The sequence below is a fragment of the Salvia miltiorrhiza genome, chromosome 2 (assembly GCF_028751815.1).
Source record: "Salvia miltiorrhiza cultivar Shanhuang (shh) chromosome 2, IMPLAD_Smil_shh, whole genome shotgun sequence".
NCBI classification, from domain to species: Eukaryota; Viridiplantae; Streptophyta; class Magnoliopsida; order Lamiales; family Lamiaceae; genus Salvia; species Salvia miltiorrhiza.
In genome coordinates this window covers 64,478,085-64,500,820 of record NC_080388.1, presented here as the reverse complement: position 1 = coordinate 64,500,820, position 22,736 = coordinate 64,478,085, and the positions used below count along the sequence as shown (strand labels likewise).

At 37.2% G+C, this 22,736-nt stretch overlaps 3 protein-coding genes and 2 non-coding genes across 10 annotated transcripts; 3 read left to right on the top strand and 2 right to left on the bottom strand.

Moving 5' to 3' along the window:
* Positions 1–62: 62 nt before the first annotated feature.
* Positions 63–2,207, bottom strand: LOC131012974 (pentatricopeptide repeat-containing protein At1g20300, mitochondrial). Its single transcript, XM_057940963.1, has one exon. It carries the CDS (start codon positions 2,170–2,172, stop codon positions 466–468), a length of 1,707 nt encoding a protein of 568 aa, XP_057796946.1. The 5' UTR covers positions 2,173–2,207; the 3' UTR covers positions 63–465.
* Positions 2,208–3,890: 1,683 nt separating this feature from the next.
* Positions 3,891–8,897, top strand: LOC131012973 (probable prolyl 4-hydroxylase 3). The gene is made up of 7 exons (XM_057940962.1): positions 3,891–4,299; positions 4,405–4,495; positions 7,353–7,450; positions 7,569–7,666; positions 8,144–8,273; positions 8,372–8,559; positions 8,699–8,897. The coding sequence occupies exons 1-7, from the start codon at positions 4,121–4,123 to the stop codon at positions 8,770–8,772; spliced, it is 858 nt and encodes a 285-aa protein (XP_057796945.1). The 5' UTR covers positions 3,891–4,120; the 3' UTR covers positions 8,773–8,897.
* A 2,108-nt stretch (positions 8,898–11,005) lies between these two features.
* TRNAA-CGC (transfer RNA alanine (anticodon CGC)) lies at positions 11,006–11,078 on the top strand. Its single transcript has one exon. It is a non-coding gene; the product is annotated as a tRNA-Ala (tRNA).
* A 1,044-nt stretch (positions 11,079–12,122) lies between these two features.
* TRNAA-CGC (transfer RNA alanine (anticodon CGC)) lies at positions 12,123–12,195 on the top strand. The gene has a single exon. It is a non-coding gene; the product is annotated as a tRNA-Ala (tRNA).
* A 1,882-nt stretch (positions 12,196–14,077) lies between these two features.
* LOC131012972 (RNA pseudouridine synthase 2, chloroplastic) lies at positions 14,078–22,456 on the bottom strand. Of its 6 annotated transcripts, none has more exons than XM_057940960.1 (8): positions 22,020–22,456; positions 21,691–21,834; positions 21,006–21,263; positions 20,692–20,894; positions 15,795–15,873; positions 14,638–14,813; positions 14,433–14,535; positions 14,078–14,362 (listed from the first exon to the last, which is right to left on the bottom strand). In XM_057940960.1, the coding sequence occupies exons 1-8, from the start codon at positions 22,356–22,358 to the stop codon at positions 14,354–14,356; spliced, it is 1,311 nt and encodes a 436-aa protein (XP_057796943.1). In that variant the 5' UTR covers positions 22,359–22,456; the 3' UTR covers positions 14,078–14,353. The 6 variants fall into 6 exon arrangements, with proteins under 6 accessions (XP_057796943.1, XP_057796944.1, XP_057796942.1 ...); XM_057940961.1 differs by having other exon boundaries at positions 14,078–14,365; positions 22,020–22,399; XM_057940959.1 differs by having other exon boundaries at positions 14,078–14,535.
* Between the last annotated feature and the right edge of the window lie 280 nt (positions 22,457–22,736).

The following is a 22,736-nucleotide window of genomic DNA, read 5'->3' as shown; positions in this document are numbered from 1 at the left end:
ATCAGATAAGATCTACACGCACATATTATGTCAAATGTGGCAGAAAAGTGTTTGGTGCCTGATGAGTGCAATCAGAATCAAAGTTGTATCTTCAACATAGACGCAGTAAGCGTCAATTCTTTGCAAAACTTAACTGAATTCTAAATTCCTGGCCAAATAAGCCAGTCTTAGCAGAGTTTCAAGAATGAGAATAGACAGTCACAGTGTACCTACCAAGCATCTCAAGATACCCTTGCAAAGCAACTCTGTTTAGTGCATTGAAAATTTAGCAAACGGATGCACAAGCTAGTCATGCTTCAGGATCAAAACTGATCAATGCACACTTGCAACTAATACTGCACCAAGTGTATGATCGTGTGGACACATATGGAACCCCTCACTTGATCCAGCCTGCATGATCAAGCAAATTAATAGTTTGATCTCGAACACAATAAAATGCTTCTAAGCAAGCGATACAGTTTATCTCTAGAGAGGACGAGTAATGAAACCCCTATCAACCATCTTCTCCATTAGTTCTTCATGCTTCTTCAGCTGACCTGCTTTTCTCAGCTGCTTCATAACCATTTCGTAGACCTGTGGATTAGGTCTCAAACATCTCTCCTCAATCATCTCCCTAAAGTACTTGTAAGCATTGTTCCAATGCCCCATCGAGCAGTACAAGGAGATAAGAATCTTAAAAGTATTCACATTAGGCTCCACTTCATTCTCATGCATCTCCTTCCAAAGCTTGATGACCATATCAGTAGACTTCGACTCAGAAAACATCTGCATCAACACATTGTACGTCACTGTGCTGGGCATGCATTTCACATCCTTCATCCTGACAAACAACCGATGAGCAGCATTCACATCCTGGTCTGTCGCGATGCACCTAAAGATTGGATTGAAACTTGATGCATTCGTCTCACACCCTTTCTTAATCATTGAACTAAGCACCTTCTGAGCCTCCTCTCGATTCTTGTCCTTGCAGTGAGTTTCAATCAGAAAGTTGTATGTAATCACATCCGGCTCACAAGAAAGCCTCTTCATTTGATTATATACTTGCAGCACCTTCTCAGTCCTCCCCGCCTTAACATGAACTCGCATCAAATTGTTGAAAGTAACCGAGTTTGGCTGACACCCAACATCAATCATTTCAGCAAACACATCATGTGCACGCGTTACCTGCCCACATCTACACAATGCATCAATCACAATACTGTAAGTATACACAGTAGGCTGAATTCCAGCTTCCTTCATCTCCTTAAAAACCCTCTCAGCCTCATCAATGTTACCCGCTCGAAACCAGCCGTGTATCAAGCTAGTATACACCACAACATCAAGCTCAAACTTATCCTTCAAACCATCAAAAAATGCCTGCGCTTCAAAGGCGCGACGTTTCCTGCACAACATACCAATCACAATGGAAAAAGCCTTCCTATCAGGCTCGCATCCATATTCCTGAATCCTATTGAATGTATGCACCGCTTCCACGGCCATTCCAGCACGAATATACCGCCGAATCAAAATCGAAAATGTTTCAATCGGGATCTTCACATTTTGAGCTTTCATCGAATCAATTAAGTTCCAGGCGACATCGAATTGGCGTACCTTTCCGGAAAGATCGACCATTTCATTGAACAGCTCCAGGGATTGAGAAGGCTCCAGCGCCGACGTGGCCCAGTTGAAGAATGCGAGCGTTTGGGGGAAGGGAATACCGTGGCGGGGAGCGCCGCATTTCTCTATCACGTGTCGGACGACGGCGGCCGATATAGATTGAACGGTGGAGATATTTGAAAACTCGAAAGAGAGAGATGGCAACGCCACATTAGGGTTTATGGGGTTTAGGGCGAAATTGGGGTTCTTGCGGTGGTGGTCTTTAATTAACGAATAGAAATTGCCGGCGATGAAGTTTTCGGCTGATGAGAGTTCAACGGCGGGGCGTGTTTCCTCGGTATCGTCTCCTGCAACTATGTCTGTTTCTAGCTCGGTCGCGGCGGAGGAAGATGAGTACAGGTTACTAGTGGTCCTCAAAAGAGGCGAGAAAACGTGAAGGGTCAAACTGAAGGGTCTATTTAACTGCGCAATCGCCATTGGAGGTTGCTTCTGCTGCTTATGGATTATGGAGAAGTGGGAGAGGGGGTAGTGGAATTTGGAGTGAAGAGTATTTGGCAAGTACTCAAAATTGACCATCCAAATTAGACGACGTTAAGTTTTAGGGTTTTAGGGTTTTACTTTCTGCCATCAATTTAAGCGATAGAACTTAGCTACATAATAATAATAATAATAATAATAATAATAATAATAATAATAATAATAATAATATATGAAATTGTATTTTTGCACTCAAATTACCTTTTTATGGAAATTGGAACTTATAAACAAAAAAATAATTTTTTTTTGTGAAGCAAAAAAAATAATTTTTAATCACATTCTATAGTTCCATCTCATTTCGTCATCTCCAAATCAACAAATCATGATGATAGTACAATATCATTTTTTATATATATATATATTTTTTCTGAATGTGTGTCATTATTCCAGACTATTGAATCTTAGAAATTTTTCAATAATCAAACCAACTTACTCAATTTTTGGGTCAGATATATAAGGTTCAAACTATTTTTGATTGAATTCTATCGAACTGCAGGCTATTTAATTATAGGTTTGTATTTTTTTTCAAGTTAAAAAAATTTCAACTCTAACCCTATCAAATTGTTAGTGTATTCGATCCCGCCCATTAATATCCCTATTTGTAGATACATGATTATATATTAATATTTCTTATGTATGTTAGTATAAGTTTTGAAAATTTTTACACTTCAAGCATCCACATGATCTATGAATTATCGAGTGGTATGAGAAGCAATTGACTATGTTAGCTGGCTAGTCTTGAAGAGAGTGCAACATGAGGCTTTGAAGATCAACAAAGGGTTGCTCCCATTTTCATCTTTAATCTACACGACGTTAGAGCATCAAGGGTTTATTGCAGATAGGGATGATGTTATGTACAGGGCCAGCAACATCTTCAAAATTTCCTCAAAGCATCTGACAACTACTCAAGTGTGTCGTGGATTGATCCTAACAATCCAACTTCTCATGCTCTTGTGGTACCAGATGTTCTAGCAATTGGCGACCCCTCTCTCATTTTTTCTATAGGACTTGGAGGCAAAATGTTGAAGATGTTACTTTCTTCACAAAAAGAGGAAGAATGTGCAAGTAGCAACCGCGTGGCCGAAGAGAAAGGTAAACAGAGACAGGGGGAGGAAGCATAAGCAAGCAGAGGCAGCAACAGAAGGATGGTAGAGGAAGATTTTAAACAATATATGAGTATAATTAAAATTATATTTAAACAATTAACTCAACACCATATTACTCCCTGTGTCCCGCGAAGTTTGAACAGCATTCCTTTTTGAGCTGTCTCGTAAAGCTTAAACACTTTCCTTATACGACAAAAGTTTTTTTCTTTATTCATATTTTCACTTTTTCATCAACTGCACTTAACATACAAAATATGAACTCCTTAAAACCCATGTGACGGAGGGGGTATTAATTTTTTTGTTTGATATATTCTAAAGCTATTCACATTTTTGTATAATTAAAATTAAAAAATATAATTAATTATAAAATATTTTTCATGCATTAAACAGAGAGCAAATCTATTAATTAATTATAGAATACACTTTTATCTTTTCATATTAGTATTGAATGAAAATAGATATCTTGTTTTAGTTCGTTGTCGGAATTTCACACCGATTGTATCCAATGCTTGAATATTTATTATATTCAGAAAATAGATATCTTATTATTTTTTATTCAAATGTTGTATGGTATCATGACCACTGAGATTGGAAAAGTCTAATCCACGGGAAACTTTATTAATATTACTACTAATTTACCAGAAACCTGGTGCTGCCCACTGGACAATAATGAGATTTTTCGCCCCCATTTATGTGCGTAAGCGAAAAATAGAAGAATGGATCACTTAAATTGACAATAGCATTAACTTCATCTTCTTCCCCATTCACATCGCATGCACAAATTCACCACCCTCAGACTTTAAATTTCCGCCTTCTCAAAAATCACCTAATTAATCCCAAACCTATCCCCCTCTGTATTTGTCCTGATTCTTTGATTAGGAATGGCGAAATGGAGGGGCAATCGGCATCTAGGAAAGATATATTCTAGATCAATTTTGGTGCTATCGATGCTCTTAATGCTGACGGTGTTGCTATTGATAGTTCTCGGACTCGGAATACGCTCTGTTCCTGTTGGCTCAGAAGATGACTCATTGCTCATCAAAGACGGTGTTAGACTAAGGTGCATGATGTTACACAACTAATTTCACTATATTTTTTCTTATTCTTTTTCTTTATTTTGTAATTTCATGCCGTAGTTTAATATATTTGAATTTTGTGTTGGTAGCATTGAAGGAGAGGGATTGGGAGGAAGAGGAGATCAGTGGACCGAGGTCGTTTCGTGGGAGCCTAGAGCTTTCATCTACCACAATTTTTTGGTGAGTTTTTCTTATATATTCGTTTAATGCTCTGCTCTGCATATGAGTCAATCGTTTCGCTTCTCGTACGTGTTCGTCAAATTAAACTTGATTTTTCTCTTGAACCCAAACTACGACCCAAACTCAAACTTGCTAATACTCAGCTCGGTTGAGTTTCACCACAGCTCTAATTCTGAATGTTGATTTTTTTTTTTTTTTTAATTCGGGTGGAACTTTTACCTGTAGCTGGGATTGGAGATTTTAAATCCTCACCAATACTAATTATAAGAATTTAAATAATCTAATCCAATTTACGTTTAAATCTATTTTCTTAATCTTACTAGTATCACGTTATTACAAAATACAATTTGATGAGATACATATAACCCCCAAGTACTCAGCATATTCTGTGTATTAATTTTGTTGTCGAAGATTATACTTTATTTTTGTAGCGACGTATAATTAATACTATATAGTAATATAATATCATAGATAATATAGGGATGGACATGCAGCAGCCCTATTAAATAATGTGTCTTTATTAGTTTTTGTTGGGAAATCAGTTCCCCATCCAAACTTGGTAGAAGCAAGAAATAAGAATAAAACTAGACACAATTTAACAACACAAGAATTTAACGTGGAAACTCCAAATCCGGAGAAAAAAACCACGATGAAAAATTACTATATGATAAATTTCTACAATCACACAGTATTTCTCACCCTCTCGACTCACAACCACTACACTCTTACAAGCTTTTGAAAACCTCTCACCCCCTCTAAAACAAAGAGTAAGGAATTTCAAACTAGAAGTAATCACAAGACTAAAGGTAGTGATTGGTGCCATTGTATCAAAGACCTTGGAACTCCTTAAATAGCCTAAGGGTCTCCACCTACTTTGATAGCTCAACCAATGTGGGACAAAAATCCCCACTTTCATTTTTAACACAATTCCAACAATCTCCACCTTGTTAAAAATGAAAGAAAAAACGCCATTGTCTTCACCGACAATTATGATTCTTATCACAAAGAACCATCATCCTCAAAAGAGAATAAACCTACTCCACCAAATGAGTAGAACACTTAGAATAAACCATTCTAAGAATTTTACTTCGGCACATGTCGAAAAAACCTTGCTGAAATTTTTGGTGCAACCTTCTAGCTTTTGGCCCTCCTAGAAGTCATCAGCCATCGACATACTTTTCACCACACACCTGCATCCATGCCAAAAAACCATGCACATGTGGTCCAACTAACATCGTCACATCCTCTATCATGGCCATTGGACATGCCATAAGGATATTCATGTCCTCAAAGGACATCATCAAACACGATGTTAGCTGCTTGTTCGGAGCTTTCTGCCGAATCCGCTCCACCTTGACGAGCTCCACCTGGACAGTTTCGCTTCGTATGGCCGGGTTTTCCGCACCTCCAACAAACAACGCCCTTGGAGTCTTTCTTCCTCCCTCTGCTAAAGGCCACCATTGCTGAATTTTCCGATGAATGACGTCCTTCACTCATCAGCCTTCTTTCTTCCAAAAGAAGTTTGCCCGTGACTTCAGCAAAGACCAGAGTTTCCTTCCCATAAACTAATATTGGCTTCATGTGTTCATAGGAACGTGGAAGAGACAAGATGAGTCTCAACGCCTTATCCTCATCTTCAATTTTCGCTCCAATACTCTCCAGTTCAGAGATAATGCCATTGAGAATACTCAAGTGATCTGAAATCTTCACACCTTCATCCATCCGTAAGGTATGAAATTGTTCCTTCAAATACAACCGATTTGAGATGCCTTTTGCTTGGTACAGAGCTTCCAGCTTTTCCCAAAGCTCCTTCGCACTCGAAATCCCATGTACATTTGCAAGTACATTCTTGGCCAAGTAGAGACGAATTGTGCTTGCCGCCTTCAGATCCAGATCCTCCCAATCTTCATCACTCATACCGGACTTGTTGTTTGCGTCATCATCTGCACCGGGCTTTTTGACTGCACCCGGACTTCCTTTCAGGGCCTTGTGTAACCCAGATTGTATCAGCACATCCTTGACTTGCACTTGCCACAAGCCAAAATTTATTATTCCATCGAATTTCTCCACGTCGAACTTCATTTGGACTTGAAGTTGACTTGACGTACCGCTTCTCCACCAAAATGAACAGCCGTCTCGCAAGAGACACCCCGCCCGGATCTTTCTCAAGAAATCCTTTCTGATGTGGAAGATCAGACAATACTGCAACCACAGAGCATACTTGGAATATCAAGAGACCTCAGCCAGGCTCTGATACCAATTGTTGGGAAATCAGTTCCCCATCCAAACTTGGTAGAAGCAAGAAATAAGAATAAAACTAGACACAATTTAACAACACAAGAATTTAACGTGGAAACTCCAAATCCGGAGAAAAAAACCACGATGAAAAATTACTATATGATAAATTTCTACAATCACACAGTATTTCTCACCCTCTCGACTCACAACCACTACACTCTTACAAGCCTTTGAAAACCTCTCACCCCCTCTAAAACAAAGAGTAAGGAATTTCAAACTAGAAGTAATCACAAGACTAAAGGTAGTGATTGGTGCCATTGTATCAAAGACCTTGGAACTCCTTAAATAGCCTAAGGGTCTCCACCTACTTTGATAGCTCAACCAATGTGGGACAAAAATCCCCACTTTCATTTTTAACACAATTCCAACAGTTTTGACGATCGATAGCAACATTTTCTCCACAGTTTTGTAACCTCTCTACACAATTGCCCATTTTAGTTTTAACGTTTTTTTTTTCATTTTATCGATTAATTATTTATGTAATCTTGTAGAATTTGGTTGGTTTATTCAGTTTGCATTACATCCTTGCTTTTTTGACTGTTCAATCTTTTATTGGCAGTCCAAGGAAGAATGTGAATATTTGATTAACCTTGCCACACCTCACATGGTGAAATCAACTGTTGTAGATAGCAAAACTGGCAAGAGTAAAGATAGCAGGTTTGTTTCTTTAACCTATCTCCACTACTTGTGTTTGCCTTTTGTGTTTCAGAAAAAACACTGTTCTATCTATCTTGTTCTCGACTTTGGATGCAAAGAAAAAACATCATTTTTTCAGGGTTCGTACAAGTTATGGGATGTTTTTAAGAAGAGGAAGAGACAAAGTAATCAGAGCTATTGAAAAAAGAATTGCAGACTACACATTAATACCTGTAGGTAAGAGGAACATGACTCGATCGGAACTAAATGAATATTCACTTTCAAATAGATAGAAACTGTGCTATTCGATCATGATGTATTTGACTTTGTTAACGGATGTGTGGTTGATATAATGTATCACCTTCTTCCATCTGGCTCTTCAATTAATAATGTGAAATTTCCAAAAAACTGTGACAGTATCGTGAACAATATACCTTGCTAAGTGTACAAAGCTTGGAAATCTCACTGCAAGTTTGTCGCATCTTAGGTACATGAAATGGACATGTAATACATGCCTACTCAACTGTGACATCTGATTTACTCGATACTTGGTTGGTTTGTGTTTAAACATGAAGTAACTATATTGCGATACAAGAATTCAACTTCAAAAGGTTTCAACCTTTATGTTGATTGTAACTATACATGAGAGTATGGCAGTGACATTGTGTTTGCTTGGCAAAGAGTTGTCTAATTATGCTCTGATTTTATCAACAGAGCATGGGGAAGGTCTGCAAGTTCTGCACTATGAAGTGGGGCAAAAATATGACCCTCATTATGACTACTTTGTTGATGAAATCAACACAAGAAATGGGGGTCAAAGAATTGCAACCCTTCTTATGTACTTGTAAGCATCAATCCTTCCAAATATGCAATATCACTTATAGTTACTATATATTTTTTACTGCCAATTGCAATCTCTTTGTATTTCCCAAAATAATGCAGGTCAGATGTTGAAGAAGGCGGGGAGACAGTCTTTCCAGCAGCCAAGGGAAATGTTAGCTCCGTGGCTGGGTGGAGTGGAATGTCGGAGTGTGCTAAGAAAGGCGTTTCTGTAAAACCAAAAATGGGCGATGCACTGCTTTTCTGGAGCATGCGCCCTGATGCCACTCTAGACCCATCAAGCTTGCACGGTTAGTTTTGTTCCTTAATTTCACTATGTTTATCATGCATCGCCTTCGAATTCAAATCCTGTATTTTGATTAGGTAGAGTGTGTGTTTATGAATGTTGCAACTATTTTTTACCACCCTTTTTTGCATTTTTCTTTACAGGAGCTTGCCCTGTTATAAAAGGGAATAAATGGTCATGTACGAAGTGGATGCATGTTGGTGAGTACAAAATTTAGGAATATCCTATCAGCTATAAAAAAAAAAACTAGTTTGTTGCCCGTCGAAATTCGACGGGAATGAATGAATTATTATTATATATATTTTGTTAATAATTTTTAATATAAATTTGATAATTATACAATCTGTAGATTATGAACTTTCTTTAAAATAGGAAAGTTTTATGGAGTTAAAAATTAACTCCAACATTATCCACGCAGATGAGGACAATAGAGATGAAAAGAAGTTGAATGATTGTTTTGAACACACCAAAATTTATAGTAGTACTATTTTTGGTGTGAATTTATGGACTATTTTTAGATAAATTTCAAAGTAAAATGAAGTATTTTTTTAGTGGATGAAATTGATTTAGGAAAATGGTAAGATAATGTAAAAGTTTTAATTTTTTTTAAAGAAAGCAAAAGTTTTTTTTTTTTTTCAAAAGTTCAATGTAATTAATTCTTTTTGAAATAATGTTTTCACATCCTTGCTTAAAAAAAATACTTCATGTTAATGTGGGTGAGAAAAAAATTGATCACTTTCATGAGCTCAACAACCACAAGTTTCACACTATTACTACCACCACCAACATCATACTCACATTTTCTAAAAAAAAACATCATACTCACAAACTTTATTAAATACCTAGTCTCATCTGAAAATTTTCACCAAAATCTGCAGTTTAATTAATGACATCCCGAAGATCATAGTATGCCATGGTCGTGTGCACACAATCGTGGGCACGATGATGACCACGTTCGTGCTCATGATCATGTGTACAGTCGTGAGCACGTGTCAGGTCTGTGCGGAAAACATAGAGACAATGTGTTGACTTTTTAAAAAAATTGTGGAGACCTTAAGGGTATTTTAGTCATTTTGATATGCAATAGAATGAGTTTTAAAGAAAAAGATATATAATTAATTAGTGTGGTATTTATTTATAGGGTTTCACTATTTCTTTTATAGCAAATTGATAATTTAGGATATCTTTTTATGAACCCACAATAATTTTATATTTAAAATTATTTTTACGTTTTGTATAAAATAATGTATATTATAAAATGTTCCACGTGCATCATACAAATAATGCATTAATTAAAGAAATAATGAGCTAGATTGTTTCTCTTGATTTTCAAATTCATATTGGACCAACCGCCGATACCTTAGTGATTAAAATGTTGGAGATAATATTAAGAGATAAGTGATTAAGTCAAATATAGTTTTCATCTAGCATCAAGAGTGTAGCTCAGTTTGTCAGAGTGTCGTGTTGGCCAAAGGGAAGAATTCGACCGCACTCATATTTGGGAGATATGAATCGAGCCAATGCACGTAATTCAGCAGCACAAGTCGATTACCTAGACCTCCATTATTGTCTTTCTTCTTCTTCTTCTTCTTATTGAAATAAATATAATGAAAACTTTTAGATTTGGTTTGACAACTAATTTGTTTTGTGTCTATATATGTAGAGGATCGATAGCTATTATCTAATTTTCCTAAAAAAAATAGCTAATATATCTAATTAAACGAATACAATTGCTAGTTAGAGTAAGTCAAATATCAAATTTTGGTATTTTTATAGGAGGTGGTCTTGGGTACAATTGGGCCACTGCATCCAAAATCTGATCCGTATTTTGACTCGAACCCACATCTTAATTCGAAATGTGTAAATGATAACTATTTGATTATAAAAATGACACTGCGTGTAATTGACACTATTATGTTATACAAATAACATTGCGTATAAATGACATTATAACATTGTAAATAACATTGTGTGTAATTGACACTATTCAGAAATATAAATGACACTTCGTGTAATTGACACTATAAAATTGTAAATGACACAATAATATTTTAAAATTAAAAATGACACTATAACATTTTAAAATGTTACAGAGTCATTTATATAATTGAATAATGTTAATTATAAGCAGTGTTATTTGTATAATCGAATAGTGTCATTTATTCAATTTGGGTCAGAATGCGGGTTTGAATTAAAATACGGATCAGGGTTTAGGTGCAGTTCAACTCGGTTATACCGTAAATCCGATTGTACCAAGTTTTTGTGTTTTTATAGGGTCAGTTTTCTTGATCTGAGCAAACTATATGTGATTGAACCCCAACTGAATAAGCTTAATCAACCGTTTCGCATTTAGAAAGTGGAAAACGACTGGATTGCTCGAGAGGTGAGATAGAAATTTTGCAATCGAAAACTATAGGCAGATTTGGTGTTGAAGGAATAAAATTTCATGAGGGGGTGTAGCTCATATGGTAGAGCGCTCGCTTCGCATGCGAGAGGCACGGGGTTCGATTCCCCGCACCTCCATTTTCTTTATCTAATTTCGTTACGTAATTTGTTTTTATTTTTTGTAATTGTTTAGTTTTATATTTGTCATCTAATTATTTAAAGTTGGAGCAATTCTCTTTTTTGGTGGTTTTGGCGCTAACCCAGAAAACAGTGTCAGACTTGACTTAAGAAGTCCCATTTGGCTTCAGAATTAGTATGTCAAATTTGCCATTTCTTTGATAACAGAAAATGATCTAAACGAGAATATGAAGATGAGTGCAAAGGTCCAAAGCATCGTCACTTTGAAATACGCCTCCAAAATGAATAAGATCATCTAATAGTACCCTCAAGTAGAAGAGTGGAAGAAATAGAAGCTGGTCTTCATAATTTTGAGGGAGAGCTTCAGCTGGCAAAGATCATAGCACTCAAGCTTGTTATTAATACGACTCAGATAATCATTTGGAGTTGGGCATATATCTTAAACTATGAGCTGGATATGGTTACTCGAAGCACTAAATACAATACAAAAGGCATACTCCAACTCACTATTATATCTTAGATGTGCAAATAAATAACAACACAAATAATTAATGATGAATCACAGTTTAATTAGTAAAACGCTTACCCTCCACCTAATAGATTGAAGGTTTGAATCATTTAGAGATGTTAATGTATGTAATTTAAAACAAAAAACAAAGAAAAAGGACAGAAGAAACACAAAGAATTGCATTTCTAGTATAACAACTTTTCTATCTCTTTGATTGATAAATATATTATGAAAAAATTAGGGATCAAAAGATTATCTCTTTATATCCTTTCTTTACTTTCCCTCATTTTATATGAAAGAAAATTTCATAATTTTCCATTCGTATTTTTCACTTCAAGTAGTGATAATATCATCACATCATAAAAAGAAATGAAATATTTTAAAGGAATAAATTTGTGTTATCCTTTTTTTCCCGCCAAATCTATCAATCCCAAAAGAAATATGGATACATTTGAAAAGAAAGTCGCAAACATTGGGCGTTTGTATAATCATGAAAAATAGATTATAATAAAGAACTGAAATTGAACACCATCATCGGGGGTGTAGCTCATATGGTAGAGCGCTCGCTTCGCATGCGAGAGGCACGGGGTTCGATTCCCCGCACCTCCAAAACTTTTTGCCAACTAACTCTTTGAATGATTTGATAGTTGATACCATTTTGTTTCACCCACTTTTACCGGTCACAACTGTTTGACTATACTGTAAGGGCCTGTTTGATATGGGTCTTTTTGGGATTAATTACCAATGATATCAAACATCCATTTGAGATTAGAAATCATGACTAATCCACACTAAATTATCAAGATAATTTATATCCTGATTAATCCAATACTGAAAATCAAACGGGCCCTAAGGAAAATAAAAATAAAAAATCGTTCAATAATTCATAATTGCATTTTCCCGTCGATTGGACAATTCTTATCAATAAAACAACGTATTTTCGTTGTGGTGAAAATTACAATTTCATTAATTATTTGTACATTTAAAAATAATATTTAAATTAAAATGATAAAAATAAACAAGTTATGAATTCTAGTTTTAAAACCCGAATTCACAATAAAAACAACAAGTTGTGGATTATAACTTTAAAACTCAAATTCACAACTAAAATTTTTTATAGTTGTGAATTCTATCTTTAAAACTAGAACTTACAAATAGTAATAGCCTTGGTTATGAATTCTAACTTTAAAACTAAACTTCACAACCAACACTAGCAACAATTGTAAATTCTTCATTTAATCACGATTTATACGCCGATCTCCTCTACTCTGCTCTTCCACCATGTCTCATCACTGCCACTGCCACTGCCACCCCCACCACACAACTTAAGGTGACCGCAAATATCTAGCCCCCGCCTATCTAGACTTCTCCTCTATCAACTTCTGATATGCAAAGAGCTCAACGACAACTCTTGCAAAGTCAAACGGTGCTTTTGCCTCTAATGGTTGCAGTCTCAGTTTCTGTTTCTATGCAATCACCTCTCGTCGTCGCCTACCATGACCACTCTCTCGCCTCGCCGACGATGACGCTACTTGCTACCACTGCTAATAGGTGACGATTGATTTGTTGTTCTTCACGGAAAAGCAAGGAAGAAGCTAAAAAACTGAACTGTAAATTGATTCACAAAATTCAAAATTCATAGCAAAAGAAAAATTGTCATCTTACATAAAAAAAAATGATTCTTTTTTTTATCTTGGTAGATACTTTTCAGTTTTGTTATATAAAAATGGATAGTTTTTATGTATTAACTCTTATCAAAATTGGGTAGAAAATTTGTCTTCTTATGAAATCAACTATAGTAAAATAGATTCTTGATATTCTCTAATTTTTCAGTTTTCTTGTATCAGACCAAAACGTAATCAAACCCACGTACACTTGCAGAATAGCTTGCATCTCACTTCAAAGTGTTGCTTTGCATATTGTTCGTGACATAGAGCTTCAAGGTTCGTCACTAGGGATGGCAACGGGCCGGATCTGGACCGGGTCTGGCCAATACCAGATCCAGATCCGTTTTCATATACTAGATCCAGATCCAATCAGTGGATCTGAAAATTTTGGATCCAGATCCAGATCCGTCAGATCCGCGGGTCCAGATCCATGGATCTACTATTTTTAAATTAAATTAAAAAAATTTCACAAAATCAACATCTAATTTTCATCATGAAAAATATAACAAAAAATACTTTTATCTAATTGCTTTTTATTCTTTTGAATATAATTTATTTATTGTTTTTAATTTAGTTAATATTATTAGTAAACTAAATATAAAATATAAAATATATATATATATATAATAAAACGGATCCACGGGTCGGATCTGGGCCGGATCCGGATCTAAAATTTCAAGATCCAGATCCAGATCCGTTTTCAAAACTGAGATCCAGATCCAGATCCGTCGGGTCCAAAAAATTGAGATCCAGATCCGTTTTTACGGATCTGGATCCACGGATCTGGACCGGGTCCAAGATCCACTGCCATCCCTATTCGTCACTTGGTATCAAGATAGAAAATACAATGAGGTAATCGAATGCTAATATACAACAATAATTTTTATATTTGTTCAAACTAACCAACCGATTCAAAATTACTCTGAACATACAAAATAAAAATAAAATCAAATACAAAACCCTTTCACCTACGATTTTGCACTTGTGTAGTGCAATTTACATAAAAATGGGTTAATTCACAGTGCATTAGTGGTGGATGTAAAGAGATTGCTCGCGTTTCGTCCAAGTTGCTTAATACATCATTCTAAACGGCCAACCAGCTACATCACCTACTAATTCGTATATAAAAAGGTCAGATCGATGAAAACAAGTAACTTGAGAGACAGAGAGAGGGGTTACCTTCTGGGTGTCAATGTTACGGAGCCGGTCCAAAATTTCAGCAAAATCAGTAGGCGGTATCTCAGAAAAGCTTATATTTTCTCCAGTTTTTGGGTGCTCAAACCTAAAATGGAAAACAAAATTCCGACCTTCTTATATGTAAGTGATACGAGCAGAAAATTGACTTGAAGCAAGAAAGCAGTAAGCAGATAAAGCGTAGCTTTACCCGAGAATTAAAGCATGGAGGCAAGGTCTTTCTAGTCTGGCAACCAGTTCCAGAAGCTGGCCATGATAGCTAGACGGGTTCTTTGACTGAAGCAGTGATAAGCCCATGCTCTTAGTTCCTCCATACACATCATCTCCCAAGAGTGGAACACCGAGATATTTTGCATGGGCTCGGATCTAATTCACAAAGCCAGAAAAGAATATGTTGGGACCTAATGCCAATGCCACATTTTAAGTATATGTCAAAGAGTTATTGCTGATACTATGATGATACAATAGCAGTCAATATCCTACTGCAGTGTACAGCTACCATCCAAACAGGAACAAATAAATGGCAGATTTTCATGGCAGTCATAAATTCTTGTAGTGAATTCAAAGAAATAGGCTCCCAGTCCTAGAAAATGTGTAGAGACTTTGATGTCCCCTTAAATGAAAACTGGAAACAGGATGCCAATAAGCACTGATAGGGTGAAGGGTAAAGATGAAAGAGAAATCCAAAAGAGAAGAAAAATAAGAACTTGCAGGCAAACCTGGCCTAAGCGCCAATCAGGAAGAAACCTTCCTGCCCAAGCAGAAATCTGCCTACTCAACTAGGATCACTTTTCTGATGCCTCTGCCAAGTTGGTATGATGGAATGGAGGAGGGAATGGTATGATGATTCCTACCTCCATTCCATTCATTTGCTTGGTATAATGTATTCTTAGGAATCACCATTCCCACTAGATTAGGCATAGCCATTCTGTCCTCAACCCATGGGAATAGTCATTCCATTCCTCCCTTCATTCCAGCCCTACATCCATCCCATTCCCCTCTCATGCCATTCCATCATACCAAGCACCCCCTAAAATAACTCAACTCTATACTTGAATAACAAAAGGAACTAGGGATTCAGAAACAAAAGCCTGGTCCATCCTTTTTTGTACCCTAAATAGCAAATCAATTAATAAGCAAATAAAAAGGTAGAAGTATCAGGAACAATCTATAACAGACATGCAAGACTATTGAGACATTTTAGATACTAGTTGTACTCATATAATGTAGAGAGCATCTGTTTTCTTTAATGTACACTGATTAGAAGACTTAAGTTTAAATATGGAGTTTCCATAAAAGAACAAAGTAAGAGGTTTAAAATGGTCAGAACTCAGAGAAAGATGAGACCTGATGAGTTCGTCCGGTTTCTAACCTCCACTCCACCAATGCACAACCACCACCGGCAAGTATTTCAATTACTTTGTACCTGAAAACCAGTTTAATCAGTGTATAAGCATACTATGTGCATTTCGCATCTCCATGCAGAGGTAATAAAGAATTTCAGAAGATATACATAGTGCTCAACTGCATTGATAGGTTTACTAAGAGTTAGACAGCATAAAAGATGAACTTTGAGAAAGGTAAAATATTAAAGGGAAAAATCTAAACAAGCTCTGCATGTTGACAGTAAGGCAAGCAGAAGCTGCATCAAACAACACCCATAGAGAAGTGCCCCTAACCACTTGAGAATAATAGTTTTGCTCCCAGCTAATCCATTACCATTGGAAAAAATCTAAGTAGATTTTGGATAGCTGTTCACTATTCTCATGAACAATCTTAAGTTGAGCCCTCAGAACAAACACAGTAACCAGATTCTGGATGACTGAAATGAAGATGTTGGAGAAGAGTAATGACTAAGCAGTTTTTGAAGATATATTTGGCAAATCGGGAAAGGATTATTTGTCAAGTATAAATGGCATGATAATTACTGGCTGAATTGAGTTTATTCACTATACAAAAATCCCAAGTACAGATGACAGAAACAAAACGCATTGATCTACTAAATAATGACTATGCAGTCTTTCAAGACATATCTGGCAAATTAGTAAAGGATTAGACTGATTAGTAATCAAGTATATATTGCACAACAATTAGTGGCTGAATTGAGTCTATCTCTTGACAATAAAAAAATGGAGTATATGTTGGATTGGCCAATATGTCAGCAGTAAAATTACATCTTTCTTGTCCTAGGTCTACCACGAATTCAAATTGCAATATATCACAACCAAGAGTCTCCAAGATTTCCCAGTAATTCCACAAATTGCTTATTAATATAAAAGGCCACCACGATCCACATGCAAGAAAAAGATTTGCAAATGTCAGAAGATATTGCAGGTCTGCCTTCATTTGACACGAGAAGCTGAGAAGGGTGAATTCTCTTGACAATGCCATAACATGTTTAAAAGTTAACTCCATGTTCTAAATAGATAATACCCCGGAAATTGAGCATCAGGAACTTGCTTGAGTGCCTGGTGCACTGAAGACAGTATTCAAGTAATAAGGCAACTGACTTGGTCCTGCAAACCAACCATCTGCACCCAATTGGCCGAACGATCGTTTTCTTGACAAAGCAACTCTAAAATGTAAGTTTTTTGGCATCAAGCATTAGTATACAGTTCAGCATTTTCGCCAATACTTTGCAACTCATGCTCCAGCCCATTCCAAAGTAAGGCCTCATATGCGCATCCTTGTAAGAAATATCGAATCTCCCTAGTAGACATGAGTGGTCGAGAAACATGTGGTGAATTGTAATCAGAAACAACTAATTGTCCTACCTTACCGAACAACAATATTTCTTTCAACCAGGCATGTGTGAGCTTCAGAATGAAAGTATGGGAAGAGGCAAACAGATATGAGCCGACTCAACTCAAATTGAGATTAATAACAGCAAGCAGCAAGCGCATCTAATCGACTTCGAGGTATGAAGCCATTTCGGCATCTTCAAGTATGAACGCGATTAAAATCATCAAGCAATTATTGTGTCGCAGTTTTATAGAAAATAAGCATCCTCGTTAGGTCCAGATAACAACAGAAATATTACCATCATAAGTTGATGCGTGCAGTCCATACTTTTGACATCAATGCTGAGCTCGATATTCCCAATCTATCAGAGAAAGCTAAAAATTAAACAAACGGACTCTAAGGGGAGTGGCAGGCAATTAGAAAGGAGAAACCTTTTCATAAGTAAGAAGTATTTAAAATGGCCTTATTACATCCCATATCAATCTGCTCACACATGCATCATCTGGTTAAACTTCAGTTTCTCTACTACTGTTCTGACTGCAGATGACTCTTGTTGGATGGAGCAATAGAAATCTAGACATGAAACTTGAATGGTAAGCCTCTGGATACCAGATATCTCTTCTCAATATGCCCGAACACGATAAGAGAAGCAGGAGAAATGAGTTTATCACCAAGCGGTAAAAAGTGCACAGGCAAAAGGCTAATATTACACATTGATACAGAACTCTAACAGCAATAAGCAAGCAATTAAAGGCTTCAACATAAAGAAGACTCACCAGATGGCAATCAAGGGCTCTTATATTAGATTATTACAAGCCCAAGGGCAATGCCTAGTTATCCTTCTCCACTACTGTGACTGCCCCAACTCATAATGTCAACAGAAAAATGAAATAATGCAATTGTGGAACCCCCATCACCAGTAATCCTGGCATGAGCATTCACCATCCTTGAAGTGGTGATAACGATTCGTGTCTCTGACAAAAATTTCTCTCCTCTCAGATCTAGATATAAATTTTATAACAGCATGGCAATCTCCACAAATTCTTAGGTTTTTAGTGATCCTAAGAGAAGATCCCTCAGCAGTATTAAGAATACCAAAAACTACAGCCAACTTCTCACTGTGGCCACATAAGATATGCTCCTTCTCCTGTTCCTCCACATCTTGTAGCACCCAATCTGTTTTTGGCAAGTGACCTGCTCTCTTCATTTCTGCGCTAAATTTAGTTAATCTATCCAGGATTTGAGCCATTTGAGGAAGCGATTTGTCACCTGCCAAAATCATGTGTACTTTGTTCTTGACCTCAATCCAACTGCAGCCAGGATTCTTCTTCAGTCCCTTCTCCCTCATTATATCTCTGACTTTATCTACATTTTTCCATTTCCCCTTAGAAGCATAAATATTAGACAGCAGAACGTAATTTCCAGGATTTCTTGGTTCTAGTTCAAACAATTTATCAGCAGCGAGCTCACCCAAGCTCATGTTATGATGAAGTCTACAGGAACTTAATAATGCACCCCAAACACAAGCATCAGGGTCATATGGCATTTTCGTAATCAGGGAATAGGCTTCTTCAAGCTTGCCAGCACGACCAAGCAGACTCACAATACAAGCATAATGCTCTATTCTAGGTTCAACACCATGATCCTTGTGCATGCTTTCAAAGTAATGATACCCTTCTTCTGTAAGGCCACTTTGGCTACATGCAGATAAGAGGCTGGTGAAACTAACAGAGTCAGGTTTCTGTCCACTCCTCTGCAGCCGGAGAAAAATTTCAATGGCTTCCTTTGCCTTTCCATGCATTGCATATGCGCCCAACATTGCATTCCAGCAAACCAAATTACGGGCAGGCATCCTATCAAAGCAACATCGAGCTTCTTGGATCTTTCCACAATTGGCATACATATCTATCAGTGCACTGGCTACATAAACATCAGTTGTAATGTACCTTCTGACAGAAAAGCAGTGAGCAGCCTTCCCATGCATAAGTGCTGCAATATTGCCACAAGCAGGAAGCAAACAAGGAATGGTCACAGCATTTGGTTTGACACCAGCAGACTGCATTTCTCTGAAAAGCTCCAAAGCCTCAATGTCTTTACCATGCTGTGAGCAACAAGCTATTACTGAAGTCCATGAAACAACATTCAATTCCATTCCTTGGGCCATGTGCTCTTTAAACACCAGCAACGCTTTGTCAACAAGACCATGTCGAGCGAGCCCTGCTATGAAGGCATTGCAGGCTCCAACATCCACTTGATCCATATCCTCAAATGCTTGCAACATCTCTTGAGGACACCCACACTTGCTATACATGTCAATGAGTGCACTTACAGTACACTTATCGGCACCAAAACCAGTCTTGATCACAAGTCCGTGAATTTGTGTGCCTGCATTTAAATAGCCCAAGTCACCTACTGCAGGAAGAACACTGGAAATTCCAGTACCATCAGGAGTAAAACCATGATAATGCATCTGCTGAAACATTGAAACTGCCGGCAGGAAACAGCCACTTTGATTGAAACCCGCAATCATACCATTCCAAGACACATTATTTGGTTCAAAACCAAGATTTTGAACCTCGTTAAACACCTTTTTTGCATTAATTACATCACCTTTCCTTGCATAACCAGCAGCCAATGCGCTCCAAGAAACAACATCTCTCCCCACCATATTATCAAACACCTTGTGGGCACTAACTATATCATCACATTTTAAATAAAAATGAATTAACGAAGACTCCACGAAAGGATCCAAAGAGAGCCCAGATGATAAAGAGAACCCATGGACTTGCTTTCCAATTCTAGGAGCCAATAGACCAGCACAAGCCTTGATAACACTTGGTAAAAGATGGGCATCTGGGTAAAGCCCACCAATAAACATTTGATGAAATAAACTGAGAGTTGTCTTAAAATCATTATCTTTGGAGGATGCATTTATAAGGGTAGTGAATGAGAAGAGGTCTAGCCTCAAGCACCGGAGAAGGTTTTTGGCGTCAGAAAACTGAAAGTATTTGGAGTAGTGCAAGAGGAGCTTTGTTCTATAATGAGGAGAATCATACAGACTTGTTCTGAGGAGTTGGGCATGAATCTGCTTTGCATGAGTAAGTAATAATGTGGTACTTCCACTTAGCAGATGCAGTGGGTCTGGGTAAATGCCGAAATGAGCTCTATCTTCACTAATCCAATTGATGCTTGTGGAACCACAATGATCAATTGTCAATTTTCTGGTGTTCGATTGAATGTGATCCTCAGTTTTGATTCCAGAGAAGTTAATTTTCTGGCCAAAAGGTCTATAGGTGTCATTGCAGTCTGATATTGGATTTAAAGAATTACTGTGAAAGGATGCTTTATTATTTACAATAGATGACATATTCCAACTGCAAACAAAAAATAACAAAATATAACTAGTGTGCCAACTAAAAGTGGATTCTGGGGTGCAATTATTTGACATTTAACAACAATCTGCTCAGAGAAATATGAGAAGGGATGAACAATCTAATTTTACCTACTAACAGCATGACGGGCCCGTCCCTGGGTAGCAGATCCAGGAGTAGCTATCATACGGATCCTGTTATTTACATCACGACCTATTGGGACATCAACACGCCCAGAGAGTGGTGTCGGCACTCCACAGGTAAGACTAACATAAACTCTCTTTATAGTGTGTTTCTTGAACTGTTCAGAAAGATGGGAATGAGAATGTTCGTCCTGCACTGCGGAAGATAAAATAAGTACTGCATATTACTCAAAATGTACCCAACAAGACAAGGATCGATGAAAAAGAAAACAATACACTTCAGAAATTGGAGAGGAAGTCACCTTCGCGATGACAAGCAACCCACTGGTCCCTTTATCTAATCTATGCACAATTCCAGGACGTACAGAGGCCTCGGACAGGCCAAAAGCAATACCTTCACCCGGACCTTGATCTAAAGATAGTGCACTAATCTCATCCCCTGAATCATCATCAACCTCAGGCAGGGTCTCTGGATTGAAACTTATAGAAGAAAGTCTACAATGGTGAAGAATTCCATTAACTAATGTTCCAGTTGCATTGCCAGGTGCTGGATGGACAACCTACATTATTATAAGACCCACATTAAGACTCTGACAAACAGCCTCTCCACCTGTATCAGATACCCGAAGGGTTCAGAATGTAACCCAACTAACATATAACAGATACTTAAGAAGAGAGGGGGAGAGAGAGAGAGAGAGATGGGTTGATCTATTGAGTTTGCTAAGCTTTAAATGGCCAAAAGTCCACGCAACTGCAAGCAAGTAGTATAACAGCCAGAATAGCAGAATACACTGCAAGTTCACTGTGTAATTTGTTTAATAGGTCAAGACCTATCAAAAGTGCTTACTTTAGACCAAAATATAAGTGTTAGAACATATCATTTGTTAAATAACCAACAAACTACCCATCTTTTCACCTCCTCATGGGGGGGCAAGGATATACAAACTAAAGATTAAGAAAACAGCTAATAGGTAGTTGAGATCACACCAAGTGAGCAGGTTTGTTGACAACAATCACGTGTTCGTCTTCATACACTATATCCAATGGAATGTCCTCCGGTTCAGCCCTCAGAGGCTGCAAGTCAGCTATCGTGCAATTCACCATGTCCCCCAATCTCACCATATGCGAGGCCTTAATATATACAACACAGTCCATTAAAATTTACAAACCAGAAACAGAATGCTCTGAGTAAAATCACACAACACTTTCCCTTGCACGTATTTACAAACTGAATGTCCCTTCTTCACAAACGACATCTATCAACTTGATAAAACCAACCAAAAAGACAATTAAAAAAAAAAAAAAAAACAGAGAACCTTATTGATGACGCGGCCATTGACAGACACCAATCCAGAACGAATGCTGGACTGAACTCTGGCTCTACTGATGCCGTTAATGCGGGAAGCAATCCATGAGTCCAGCCGCAGCTTCCCGGAATCCAATGCCACCCTTTCCTCAATTTTGACGCCGGAATAATTGTTGGGGAGGGCGGAAGACTGCTTGCTGAAGTCATGTGAGTCGGAGTTCGCGGCCGGAATGGAATTAGAATAAGCATGAGTTGTGGCTCCGAGTTGCCGGAAAGAAGGGCTTCTAGGGTTTATGAGTTGGGGTTTAACTGAAAACCAAGACAAGGATTGAAGGGACAGCATTCTCATTTCGAAAGTCGTTTCTAAAATTGTAAACAATGCGGCCTATGCCATATTTTTGTAACCGGGTTGCACGAATTTTGTGATCCTAGCCTCCTAGGCCCCCAAGTACTAAAGTAAATACTCCCTCTAAAATTTTTATAGAGTTAATTAAATTACTTTATGGAAAAAATATATATATATAATTTTCATCATTTTTCACTATTTAACACATGTTTATTATGATAGGAGAAAAAAAATATCGGGCATGATGAAATATTATCTCGGATATTTCAGTTCACTCATTTTCTTTCTAATAAATAATAATATTATTATTTTTGGATAGTGGTATGAAAATATTTTTCAACAATTTTTCAATTTTTCATCTCTAATAAACATATAATGAAA